Below are 13370 nucleotides of genomic sequence, written 5' to 3'. Positions count from 1 at the left end.
CACATTCATTACCTTTGTTGATGTAAAGCTTACTGAGTGGAATTAAAATGAATGTGTGTTTGGAGTGAGAGAGCACAACCAATATTTTGGGATGACTCGCATGTTTAAACTTTTGACACCACGTGGGCGTGCCGGCAGCATCCGTCTGACGCCAAGGCAGATAAAACAGGTGTTTGCACAAAATAAAATGAGAAAAGAACTAGGTAGCGCTAGAAGATGAGAATTCCCATCCAACTGCTCTTTGCACCCTACCCACTGCACTGCTCTTAAGAAAATCATTGCCCATATTCATTTTCTATCTTTACCTAACCAAAATCTGCACAGAACTTATTCACAATGGGCCTGGGCTATTCACAACATTTCCCTTGTCCTTGAAGTCCCCTAAATTTCAGGCTCTGTTACAAATCGGGAACTAAGACCTAAGCTCACCTGAAAGCTCGTGAACCTAGATACACCGTTCTGAGCAAACCTGGACTAAGATCCTGCTCTCACTGAAATTAATAAGATTTTGCCATTGCAGTGGAAGCAGCTTTATTATTTTGGATCAGAGTCAGGCTAGCATCATAATTTTGAGACAGAACTAGAGAAACCTAGGGGCAGTGACTGAGTCTCTTGATGAGGTTTTGGGTTTGACCCTCAAGGTCGAAGTGAAACTCCGAGGATATAAACCCACATGGGCTAGAGACCAGAGGGAGTTTAAATAAGCTCTGTGAAACAAAACCAGAGAATTTCATTTGGCTCCAATTTTCAGGCTTGGCGTGCAGGAAGGTAGAAAACCCAGAAGGAGAAAGAGTTTATCCCAGCTCATTTTCTTCTCCAATAAGCTGCTGATTTTGGTACAAAGTTCAAAGCAGTGGAGAGTCATATGAGAGAGGCATGCCAGGCGGATGGGCTCAAGGCATTCCATTGATAACCACGTGAATGACTAAGGCTGATTTCAGCCTCATTGTTCCATGTTCAACTGGAAATTTAAATTCATTCAGGCTCCATATCACCACCACCTTGGGATCAGAGTCAAGAGAGCCAAACTGGGAGTAAGACTGATGGCTAAAGATTGACCTAAGCCAGAAAATTTAGATCCAGATCCAAACTCTTCCATAGTTTAGGGCATGGTGTGAACCCAGGGGTTCGGTTTCACCTACTGTAGAGACGGGGCACGGGGTAAAAAACTGAAACTAGATTTAAACTAGATCTAAAGTTCAGGTGTTCTTGGATCCAGAGTTTGGCCCTGGGGCAGCTTCTAACCAATACTATTATTTATTTATTTGTTTTTATTGCAATTGTGTCTAGCAGCCCCAGTCACTGACCAGGACCATCCCGTTGTTCTAAGCACTGTAGAAACATGGAACAAAAAGATAGTCCCTAACAGTTTCGTTTCACTACATTCCAAAATCAGTCTCTCTTGATCAGTCTCCGTACGTGCTGGCTCCCATTTATGAGTCATAAGATGATTTTTCTTCCTGTTTCAGATTTTTTTCTCAAATCTTGGCAGGCAACATCTGGGATCAAAATAACAATCTACGCTCCTTTGTTGAGGAGGGTTGCCATTAAAAAGTCAAGGTTTATTCGCTGACAGTTAACAATGTTGTATCCAAGATATTATTAGCCATTCCCCAAACTTAGACTAGGAGATAACTATGGAGTATCTGATCTAAAAATTCAACAAACCCCACTAAAAATTCAACAAAAATGAACAGGTGTTTTGGTCTTGACATTTTTCTCTGACATTTTTGAGCTTTGCAAATTGAAAACTTTTGTTGTGTTTGTTTTCAGCAATCAGAATGTTCAGTTTTCAGTGGAATTTGACAATTTTTGACAACGATTCTTTTGGGGAACATTTCTATTTTGCCAAACAAAGCCTTTTTCTGTCCAAAAAACATTTTGATGAAAAATTTTCGACCAGCCCTAGCAATAACTTTCAGTGCAAGAAGAGCCTTTAATGATGATGGCCGTTATATATGGAAATATTTAGTGCTCATGTGGCTCTCATTTTGGGCACTTAACTAGCAGTTCCCCTTCTTTTCAACCTGCGCCTTCATCTGTAAAGCACTTTACAAACACTGAGTCTCCAGTCCTACAGCCCTTCCTCACACAAGTAGTCCCCCTCCCCCCCAACATCAGTAGAATTATTCATGTGAGTAAGAACTGCAGGATAGAACCCAGTAACTGATCCTTACAATGTATCTTGTAAGTAGGCATGTTTAATTTATATTTTATAGATGGGGAAACTGAGGCACCAAACTGTTAATGGGAGCTGGCCGAGGCCACACAGCAACTCAAATACAGAGCTAGGAGTCTAACGCATGAGTGCAGGTCTTGCAGTCCCATCCTTATTCTTCCAGACATTGTTGCCTTTCCCAACTAGACCACGCTGTCTCTGCAGTAGAGCAGCTTGTCTGAGAATTTTGTTGCTGATACATGAGAAAGTAGAATTCTGCTCATTCTCCCCTAGCTGTATTGGCTTTCTATGCATTTCTCTTATGCCCATCACTGCAATATCTAGATACCAAAGTTAATGAACTAGGCCTCAAAACTCCCATGAAATATGATCCCATTTTACAAATGGGGAAACTGAGGCACGGAGCAGTGGCATGATTTTCTCATAGGGCTTCACAGAAAGTCTGCGCCAGAGTAGAAATTATCCCCATATAACAGGTGGAAAATCTGAGGCACAGAGACGTGGAATGACTTGCTCAGAGTCACACAGTGTTTCAGTGGCAGAGTCAGGGACAGAACCAAGATCTCCTGACTTGCAATTCAGTAACGTAGACACTAGACCATGTTGTCTCTCTGTACATGGTCCTCTACTACAGTGATCTCTAGAATGTCAATTTTCTAACCATGGAGAGTGCTCTGCAGTGCTTTCAGGGAGCATTAGAAATGGTTATAATTTGTGCACGGGATGAATTACAGGTGCAATACTTATTTATTAAATCTAGTTGCTTAAATGATTAGGGGTGAGAGAGGAGAGACTGTATCTGCCTTTCTCCTCACCAGTGTTTGCAACTTGACACACTTCACCTCCCTCTGTGTTTTTATTAGCTGGTATTCTCAATACATCAGCGACAGCTATGATGAAACCAGTGGCAGATTTCTCTGCAAAGCAGCTGGGCCACTGTCCCATGGGTCTTGTTGCTTTGCCGTGCGAGATCTTAAAGTGACCATGACTATTTTGGCTGCTGTTTTTAAAGAGGCTGAAAGGGAGGGTATGCAAGAGTTAAAAAGCAGGGGAGAGTGGGGAATAGAAAGGAGGGGTGTTTGTGTACCATGTACAGAGCTACTTTGAAAAATTCTGAGGCATCTAAGTATCACAAACATGATCCCTGCTGTGGGTGTGAGTGCTTTGCCCGAGGGTGTCAAATCAAATATCCACTGCTGGTTGGTACAGTACATTGCCCCACCCTTGGGTATTCATGGGGGGGAGGTTTGAAGAAAAAAAGGTTTAAATGCAGCAAATGAAGAAAATCTTTAACAATATCTGAAGCGGTTTATCATTTATTGTCACCTTGTTTATTATGAACAATATAGATGAAAAAAAGGAAAAGAAAGGAAAGCAGACAACTTACTTAATGTCAAGTCTCCTAACACTTACCTGGAAACGTCTCATGTCTCTGGGGTTCCCTGCTGTTTTCAAACAATTCTGATTGCACTTGAGGAAAAATTTCAAGAAGAATCTGCAAAGAGAAAGGACTGGGTCACTTCTATTAACAAGAAACTAACATCTAATATTATTTACCTGCTTTGCATTGATGCAAGTGTGCATCATAACGATGTACGTGAGGGTATATAAATAGACTGTCTGAAAAACTTAAAAATAAATCACATTTCTCTCTGAAATTTGTTACTTATAAGTAACATCTAATGTGATTATGAATGAAATAGGAAATTAAATATCCTCTTTGGACAAGGTCCTTAGTTGATATAAGTCAGTGTAGCTCCATACAGCTACACTGGTTCATACCCGCTAAGAATCCGGCATTCTAGTTTTTGCAGTGTCCTTACTTTGTGTATTTGACTGCCTTTTGTGTTTAGCCAGTTTCTCTTATTTCTTCTGTTGTCTGTGTAGGTCTTTTGTGCAACATCATCAGAGGATAATACTATTGTAAAAACCAGAAAAATTGGCAGGGTAACTCTGGGGCAGGTGAAAGACCTGAAACTACTTTAAGCTCATTAAAAAAAAGCTGACCAGATTTCATGTTGACAGTTAGTTACTACGTTTTTATTAAAGATAAACAGAACTGTTGACAGTCCAAATTACAATCTTACATAATCATAAGAGAGAGGGTGACAAAAACAGAAGTTAAGGGAATATAGCAGACCCAATGCAGAATATAAGCGATGATTTAGAGTAGGTATACATACTGGTGTTGTAAAAATGTATCAATGATTTTTTTTTCCTATCAAATACACCGATCCTTCATGCTTTACAATTCTGCATGGTTGTGGTTTGTCATTTATGTAAGTTCCATCTCCAGCACTCTAGGCAGAAAATGCCAAACGTTATGAACCACAGTGCTTGGATTTTGCACAGCCTTGACATGCTATCACTAGAGAGCCGTTCTCAACAGGCCCTTGAGTACAAAACTCTTCCATGTGAATAAGCAAATCCATCTTTGTAATGATGGCTGCACTGATAAGACTCACGAATTTCAGGAGTGTAAGGGGTTAACAGAACCGATTGCAAACATTTGCACTTTTCGGATACAAAATACCCCCCAACCATGCTATCACAATCCCAGTGTGACGGAGAAGAAATATTTAAAGTGTCCTCCATTGTGAACGTGAACAACTTCGGTGCTTCTGTTCTAGTAGCACATTTACATTTGGGGAACAAAACAGGTTTAACTGGGACAAGCAAATTTGTGTAGGCTCTGAGAGGGAGGGAGGAGGCATTAGTATAGGAGAGAGATTTTAAATAGTTGAAGAATTGGCATGGAATACAGTGAACAATTTATTTATTTATTTATTTATATCGCTTGCTGAGTGCTTTTCTTAAAAAAAAGAAAAAAAATCAGCTTTTGCAGTAAGTTAAAGTCCCAGGTGAGCTAGGCCTATTTCCCTTTCTGTTACTATGACAACGATTTTTTACCGCAGTCCCAAAGTCCCTTCAGAACTCACACATTCATGCCTTGAATTAGAACTTTAAAGGAGAAAGATGTATATTTTCCAGGGCTTACCAACAACAAAATAATAATAATAAACCAGAAATCAACTTTGCTTTCTCACCTCACTTTTTATTTACACCTCTGAAACATCCACTCCCCCCAGCACACAAAATAAATACTTAGGAATCTGATTCCTTTCTGTGTGTCTCAAAAAACAACTGCAATCCTCCCCACAAGCCCCCCCAAAGAGATTAGAAACATGGGCCCACAAAAGAAATACCCTCCTCTGAGGTTCTGCTGCACTAAAGGTTTCCATTATTTTTAAACCAATCTGAACCTTTTCTGACCATTTTTCTCATAAGTTTTCCTTTGTGAAACAATCATTTTATCCCTATCATTTGCTGCTAGCTTTCCCCTGGCTCACAATTATAGAACCTTCTTGGTTCTTCTTTTGATGCAGATAAAGGTAAAAGCACAGTGTCCATACTGCAGTCTCTTTTCCCTTTGGTATTCAAGTTCAGCAGTGGAAGATGGATCAATGCTCCATTGTCAGAGGGTAACTTCTATGAACAGAGCCCTAGTCATTTGGTTGTACATGGAACCAAAAAATCATACAAAACTTCATGTTTTACGAGCAGAGCTAAGTGAATGCAGCAAAACATATTCACTAATATTCTTGCAAATAAGTCCTGTTGATTCCATTTGGTGTGGAATTTGTGGCCCCTTTTATTTGGATTTTATTTGAATTTTTTGGTGAGAAAAATTTTATTTGCAAATATGTTTCCAGAAAGAAAAAACATTGTGCATACTAGTACATGTGAATATTTGCCAGTTCAAGCCAGAAACGCTCTCACTTGCAAACACTCTTTTTGCTGCATTCCAACAATTACAAATGCTTGCAGATTATCTGCAAAAAGACAACGGGACCTCTCCTGTTTAGGAAGCTTAGGTCATCCAAGCAGGGAAAACAAATAATGCCATGTGACCGAAGTAAGCAGCTATCCCGAACCAATATTGGAGACCATTTGCCAAAAAATCATGAGCTAACTATTCATAGAGTAATTGCAAACAAAGTCTTAAGAATCATGACCTGTTTGTGGGTAACATACAAACAGAAATAAGGGCTAAATTAATCAGAAAAATTATTTCCAACTTCATTTTTTTTCTCTCTCTCTCCACCGAGGTCTAAATAGACAGAAATTCAATCTAAGTAGAGCCTCCTATAATCCAGGAAGGGAACCAAACCCAAAATATTTGGAGCCGGATCCTCAGATGGTGTAAATCAGCAAAACTCCATTGAAGTCTGAGCAACCAACCAAAGATCTAGGTCACAACTTTCTTTATTTTAATTAAAGAAAACTATTTATTGCTCGTTATAGGCCTGATCACCCCCTATGAGATGCCAAGAGCTCTCATCTCTTATTGACCTAATTGGAATGGAGACCACTCAGCACCCCAGCACACTGAAGCTTCGGGGATCTGCCCCAAGATACTCAACAACAAGTAGTGATTTGCAGTGCTCCACCCAAGACATTTTAAGGGGCCTGACTTTCAGGAAGTGCTGAGCCCCCGCCCTCTGAAAATCAGACTTTAAAGTGTCTTAAGCTGGGCCCCCAAAATCATTAGAGTCACTGGTGAAAATCTTGGCCTGGGTATATAATACTTTAGCATTCTAGTATCTAGTATCATTCTGCCATTGCCTGCATTGTGGCTTATGGCATTTATATTTTCTTTAGAAAGTGGATATACTAATGTGCTTAATATTTCCCCCCTGGTTTTAGACTTAAACACATGCACAGAGGAATTTTCATCTTTCCTCCACTTGATTCAGGTCACTCTCTCCCTTCAGATATTTTCCAGTCAATTTTAACTGCAACTGGGCACCTGTATAAAGTATTCGGCCTGTCATTATATATATCCATATATATTTTAAATGGTTGCATCTGGGAAAGGCATTAATATTTATTGAGGCATTACAATAAAAATGAATTTTTTTGGTGGGGGAAAGCAGAGAGGAGGCAAGGCATAACATTGAATGAAGTTGATTTAGGGGTGACCGGAGAATTACAGAGGGGCTTTATTAATTTTTTTAAATTAGAACCTTTAGCAACTTTTTGAACTTAACCTACACATGCATCAAGAAAAGAAAAAACTGACCATGTTTCTTAGCTGGCCTTTGTTCCTTCATAAGGACCATGCTAGCTATGGGTTTAGCAGACTGCTGAGTTTCCAGCCAAGAAGTGAGAGATATGGCTCATTCATACTGTATATCAGCATTGGAGGCACTGAGGGACTAGTAAGCTAACTTTGAATGACTACCACTAAATATCTGGCATGGCTATAGAAGACTAAGGTATTTTAATGCATGTACATCAAAAATAATTAAGAGAGGTTTTGGGCCACCATTTTTTTTTTAATTCTTTTTTCTTACTCCTCCTATTTGGTTCCTCTGTCCACAACCAGAGAAGGCCTTGGAGGTGTCATGTAGGAAGACACTGCACATACTACCAAAAATCTGTTTTAGTATCCCGCTGTCACCAATGATTGATGAAGTATTGTATGTCTACGAGGCTCCGTATGCGGAAACAGAGAATGATCTAGTGGATAGGGCACTGGGCTGGCACTCAGGAGACCTGGATTCAGTTCTCAACTCAGCCACAGACTTCTTGTGTGACTGTGGGCAAGTTGCTTAATGACCCGTGCAGTATAGGAGAAGGTCAGACTAGGTGATCACAGTGGTCCCTTCTGGCTTTAGACTCTATTAATCTACCCAGACCTCCATTTCCTAGCTGTAAACTGGGGGCAGAGACTGCCTCTTAGTGGGTGTACGTAGACCTCAGCACAGATTTCAGATAGCATATCTAAGCACTAATAAAATACTAACTATTTTAAAAATCCCAATGAAATCAGCTCTCCTCTACCAAATGCTTATATTCTAAAGACTTGATCCTTTGAGGTGTTGATATCCCTCAGTTACCATTCATCTCAGAGCTAAGGACAGTCAGCACCTCACAGCACTACAGTTTGATGGCACAAGTACATACAGCAGCAGAAATAATGAAGTGCAACGTACAGACGTTACAGCTTGTGGCACTGAAGACCAGGCAGGATTTTAGCAGCCAGTGGAAGCAGAGGGAGGGCACTTAGCAATGATTAATTGGGAGGCCATTCTGACCCATAAAGGTAGGCATGGAGGAAAGGATGCCGTTGGGAGAGGGAGAAAGAGATGAAGGGCCAGAAGACAGAGCAAGAAGTGTGGGCAGAGAAATGAGCTCAGAGGAGGAGGTTGGGCAAAATTGTGCAGAGATCTGGAGGTGACCAGAAACCAGAGCTGAATGCAGATGCAAGTGCAGAGGGTAATGCTGGTGTCAGGACCTGATCCCAATCTCATTGCCAAAGACTCACAATGACGTCCACAGGATTCTGGTCAGGCTAAGAGAGGCCACTTTCTTGGTTTCCCTGCCCCACTCCCTTTTAAGTTTCAGGGCCCAAATATCCTGCAGTTACCTTTTATCTGGGACCCTGTCCAGCAGCCACATCATCATGCAAGGATTGCCTCTGCCTCTCCCTGAAAAACCAAACGGCTACAGACAGGGCCTCCTGTCTGGCACTTGCAAGGGTGGGATTCAGTCTAACAGGTCTTTTCCATCACTCACTCTCCTAATCCCATAGGAACATGATCTAACATTTCAATGGGAATGCTTCCATGCAACATGGCGGTGGGGTGTGTGTCTGTGGAAGGCTGTGGCAGTGCCTATCCTTCCTTAATCTCCATTCGCCAGTGATTGAGAAGAGTCTGGTTCAAAGCCCACTGAAGTCAATGGCAGTCTTTCCAGGACTCCAGCAAGTTTTGGATTGGGGCACTAAAGAGCAATCCAACATGCAGCAGAAGGGTGTTAATTTTTTTAATCAATTAAAAAAAATAACCCACAAGATTTGGGACTTGTCTGTCTTCCCATTTGGAGCTACAGAAAGAGGTAATGACACTTCATGTTTTGACAGCCCCATCCTGTGGCTCCTATTGTATTTTATAAACTTCAGTTAATTTAGCCTCACTAAGCCCTTTCGAGGTGCAGCAGATGTGGGTGACTGTCACCATTTTAGCGGTGAGGAAAGTGGGGGTCAGAAAGGAGGGAGGAATTGTTCCCCACCACCTGGGATTAGAGCTGGGTTTAGAACTCAGCTCCCTCAGTCCTCTGTCTTAACCACCCTTCCTTTCACCATTTGATAGCCTGCTCGCATTAGTGCTGCTGTTTCAGAGGTGAAATATCAGGAGAACTCTAGATTCGTGATCTCATCCTTGTAAGTGGCTCTCCTGGGCATTAAAAAGAGAAAGCACTTGAAAAGCAAATACAGAGACAAATTGGGTTTATTTGGCTTGCCATGGAACTCAGACTCACAGCCCTAGTAACCTTCTCACATGAGAATGTACCTACTTTATGTTTTCCAGCAAATCCTATGATGCTGTCATGTAACTGGAAATAGTGAGATGATGACATCCTGCCTCCAGAAACTGAAGGGTTACCAAAAAGGCAGAGAATGAATTTAAAAGAAAAAACGTGTGCTGCTATTTTGAATAGCCTTGTTTTAATATAATTATATTAATTTTAAACACCCCAAGAACCACATCAGAAGTATCATAACATGAATGATTTGACATCAACTTCACCAAAGCAAGGAAATTCTGAGCTCAGGGTCTCAGTCGTCTCTTAAGTCACCCATGTGTGTCTTGGAATGGCAGGCTCTGAGATCAGTGTGACACGTAACCTTACCCGATGCTACAACACAAAAGGAACAACAGGACAAACTGAAAGGGTTTATTCTGAATTTCCTGCTTTGGTGTGAACTTGGGTCTTGTACATTTTAAGTAGGTGTTTAAAATTGGTTAATTGCATTTATCTGATATCATCAGCATCATCTTGATGAATATCTCAAGATCTTCTGTATAATCTGCACATTATTTGCTGGAGTTATTCTGCTCTATGTCAGCAGAGATTATTAGGGAGTCAATCAGAGGACCACCCACTTTTTCAAGAGTTACAGACATGGGACAGTTCACTACCGCAATCTAGGTCATACGTGCACTGTACTGGTGTAAGTATTGACAGATGCTACAATAATACCCCTTTGCATTTGTACAATACTTCACACACAACAGTTAATTTATCTTCACAACACTCCTCTGCACTAGCTGGTACCGCCTACTCCTGGTTTACAGATGTGGAAACCAACACACGTAGGTCAAGTAACTTGCCCAGGTTTGTAGAGGGAGCCACTGCTGGCCTTGGGAATAGAAGCCAAACCCAGATCTATGCTCAGGGTACTAGACCATGCAGAGATTTCAGCTGCACAACAGAGGCTTTTTAAGCATACACATTGTGGCTCCATTCTAGGGTCCCTCCAACATTGCTTTAGAAAAATCAGGGAGCACCTGCTCCAATCCACAGGGATTGAGCTACAGGAGCACCGAACGGCAGCCCCACTTCTCTCCAACCAGTCGTTGGTTACAGTCTGAGCAAGTGCCGAGCACAGGACTCCTGCTGATGTCAGTGGAAGCCAGACATGCAGGAGGGAGGAGCGCAGAGATACAACAGGGGTGTCAGAGAGTCTGATCCAGTGTCCTCATTCAATTCTAATATGTACCGTAACCATCCTCCACATTCTTGAATCCCTGGTTCTGCCTGCCTGTATTTTCCCAGTTTAGACACAGGGTATATCCACACTATAAGGGTTACAGCACTCGGGCCTAGACACTTGCTACAGTGATGGAAGGGGGTTTTCTGTCTATCTTCTCACAGGGTCTATCCCAGGTCAGCTTTACGACCTTTCACACCCCTGAGCGACATAGCTCGGTTTCAATTCAGGTCTCAGATTCCTTCTGCCCAGCTCTCAGGCTCTTCCTCTTCCCAAACCTTTACTTTATTTCCCTATGAGTTTCATGACTCCATCCTTACCAATTATGACAGACACAGTCACCTACATCTCTACCAAGTTACCTCTCTCTCCTCCATGTCCTTCCTTGTCCTTTAGCCTTCCAGCACTGATCTCCGCTGATATCCCCATTTTACAGAGAGGTTATGTGATCTCCTCCAAGGGTTCTGTGGAGCACTGGGAACTGAACGCAGTTCTGCTGAGTCCCAGTCCAGTGCCTTACGCACAAAACTATCCCTCTTCACACATCCTGTCTCTCTCTAGAACATGTTCTGGCCAAACTGGAGCTTGTGAGCCGCATGCAGCCCTTTTACAGTTAAAATGTGGCCTGAGTATGCTCCCATTCTCCTCCTACCAGACAGGGCTGGGAGAGCTCAGGGCTTCTGCCCCGCGGTGGGGTGATGGGGCTAGTGGCTTCTGCACTGTAGGGATGCAGGTCTAAGGGATTTCACCCCACGGAGGATCATTGGGGCAGAAACCCCATACCTAGCAAGCACCGCCCCATGGGGCAGGCTGTGTGTGTCTTGTAGCTCTCAAACTTCCGAAAATTATTGTATGTGGGTCAGTAAATTTGGCCACTTCTGCTGTAGAATAAAATGCAACATTCCTTGTTGTCCTGGGGCGGGGGGTGTTTTTAAGAGCTTATTTAAGTTCTAGACTAGAAATAATCAAATGTAAAGGTACAGCACATCACCCAAACCCAGCCACGTACATATCAGTAAATGTGATGTTTATAGGCACATATTTTGCACATTCTTTGCTTTATACATTAATTTCTTCTCTGAAATAGATGATGGTTCCACTGTCAGCGGACAACAACAGACCTATACATTCAAGGCTCCAATTCTCGCCCATTTGGTAAACAATTCACTTATGAGGTCTTGCAAAATGATCCCATCTTCAAGGAACTGGGATTGTATGAGCCTGCATTGCCTGTGACATACACAAGCACAAGCTGCATGCAGTTATTTGGCATGGCAACACTCACTGGGAAAGAGAATCTCCAAGGAAAACCTCCTTGTTTTTTGCACTCTGATGAAAATCTGACACCATTAATGAAAATAATAATTGAACTCTATGGGCTCGAATTGAAAATGAAACACAACACTAACAGCATGTTTGTAATTGCAATTGTTCTCCAAAAAAGCCTTTTCAGGGCTTTTTGCAATATTAGCAGTTCCCCTTTTTCCTTCGGGTTTTCCTTCTGCTCCAAAACTTTCCAGTAACTTACAAGACAATGGCTGGGAGCTTATTTATACAGTAAAATTCAGATTATTCACACCATTTTGCCCATAATCAAATGTGTTAGCATAATCTGAAGTCACTACCCAGGAAGTCAATAAAAACAGGGGATTGGATTGGCTGCTTGTTGGAAAGGAATGTTCAAATATTATTCTTATTTGTACAGTAGTACTCACAGGTGCTAGGTGATGGATAGTTACATCGTAAGAGAATTTATAGTCTAAAGAGACAAAGCAGACAAAGCAGGAAAGAGTCCTGTAGCCCCTTATAGACTAACGGAAGTTTTGGAGCATGAGCTTTTGTGGCTGAATACCCACTTCGTCGGATGCAAAGTGGGTATTCACCCATGAAAGCTCATGCTCCAAAACTTCTGTTGGTCTATAAGGTGCCACAGGACTCTTTCCTGCTTTTACAGATCCAGATTAACACGGCTACTCCTCTGATACAATGCAGACAAAGTGAGGGAGGGAGGAGGGATTATTATCCCCATTTTACAGATGGGAATCGAGGCACAGAAAGATGAAAGTGACTTGCCCAAGATCATAGAGCAACTCTGTGATCAAGCTGTGAATTAAATTAATGTCTTTCACATCTCAATCTGTGCCTTTATCACTTCCTCAATAGAAAAACAGTAGTGACTTTACTGTGTCTCAAAAACTAACTTTGAATGGGATTTCAGATTAAATTCTCCTCCATTACATCTACGCTTTGTGCTGCCCAATCTTAGTTATAGCCCTGCCAACTTCTATAGAGCTCTGTATTTTTAGTTACACCTATACCTTCTTCTGCGGTGCCTTACCCTTATAGCTACACAGTACAGATATCTGTAGCGCTATTGTCTCCGAGTTACATTTTGCAAACCCCATTGGCTACAAAGAGATTTGCATGAGATGCAAGTGAGAATAGAATTTGACCCCTATTCATCTTCTCCAGTGCAGGGATGATTGTTTGAAAAGTACAACATTAAGTTATTTGACGCCTATCTAACCCAGTGAATTTATCTTTGGATTTTTCCCCCACTCCCTTCACAAAAACAATCCATGCTAGGCTGAACTGTGAACACCAATTACAACAATAGTCTTTTTGCTGCTG

The 13370-nt window shown here is 41.7% G+C and overlaps 1 protein-coding gene across 1 annotated transcript in view; it reads right to left on the bottom strand.

The window, feature by feature from the left end:
- The window catches only part of EBF2 (EBF transcription factor 2), a 175511-nt gene that overhangs the window by 44077 nt on the left and 118064 nt on the right, over positions 1-13370 (bottom strand). Inside the window, exon 7 of the mRNA XM_030552025.1 lies at positions 3593-3674. Coding sequence (XP_030407885.1) covers positions 3593-3674 — 82 coding nt within the window. The remainder of the gene's footprint in view (positions 1-3592; positions 3675-13370) is intronic.

The sequence above is a fragment of the Gopherus evgoodei genome, chromosome 2 (genome assembly GCF_007399415.2).
Source record: "Gopherus evgoodei ecotype Sinaloan lineage chromosome 2, rGopEvg1_v1.p, whole genome shotgun sequence".
In the NCBI taxonomy this organism is placed as follows: domain Eukaryota; kingdom Metazoa; phylum Chordata; order Testudines; family Testudinidae; genus Gopherus; species Gopherus evgoodei.
Note: the sequence above shows the minus strand (reverse complement) of the source record. Positions and strands in the feature narration are given on the sequence as shown.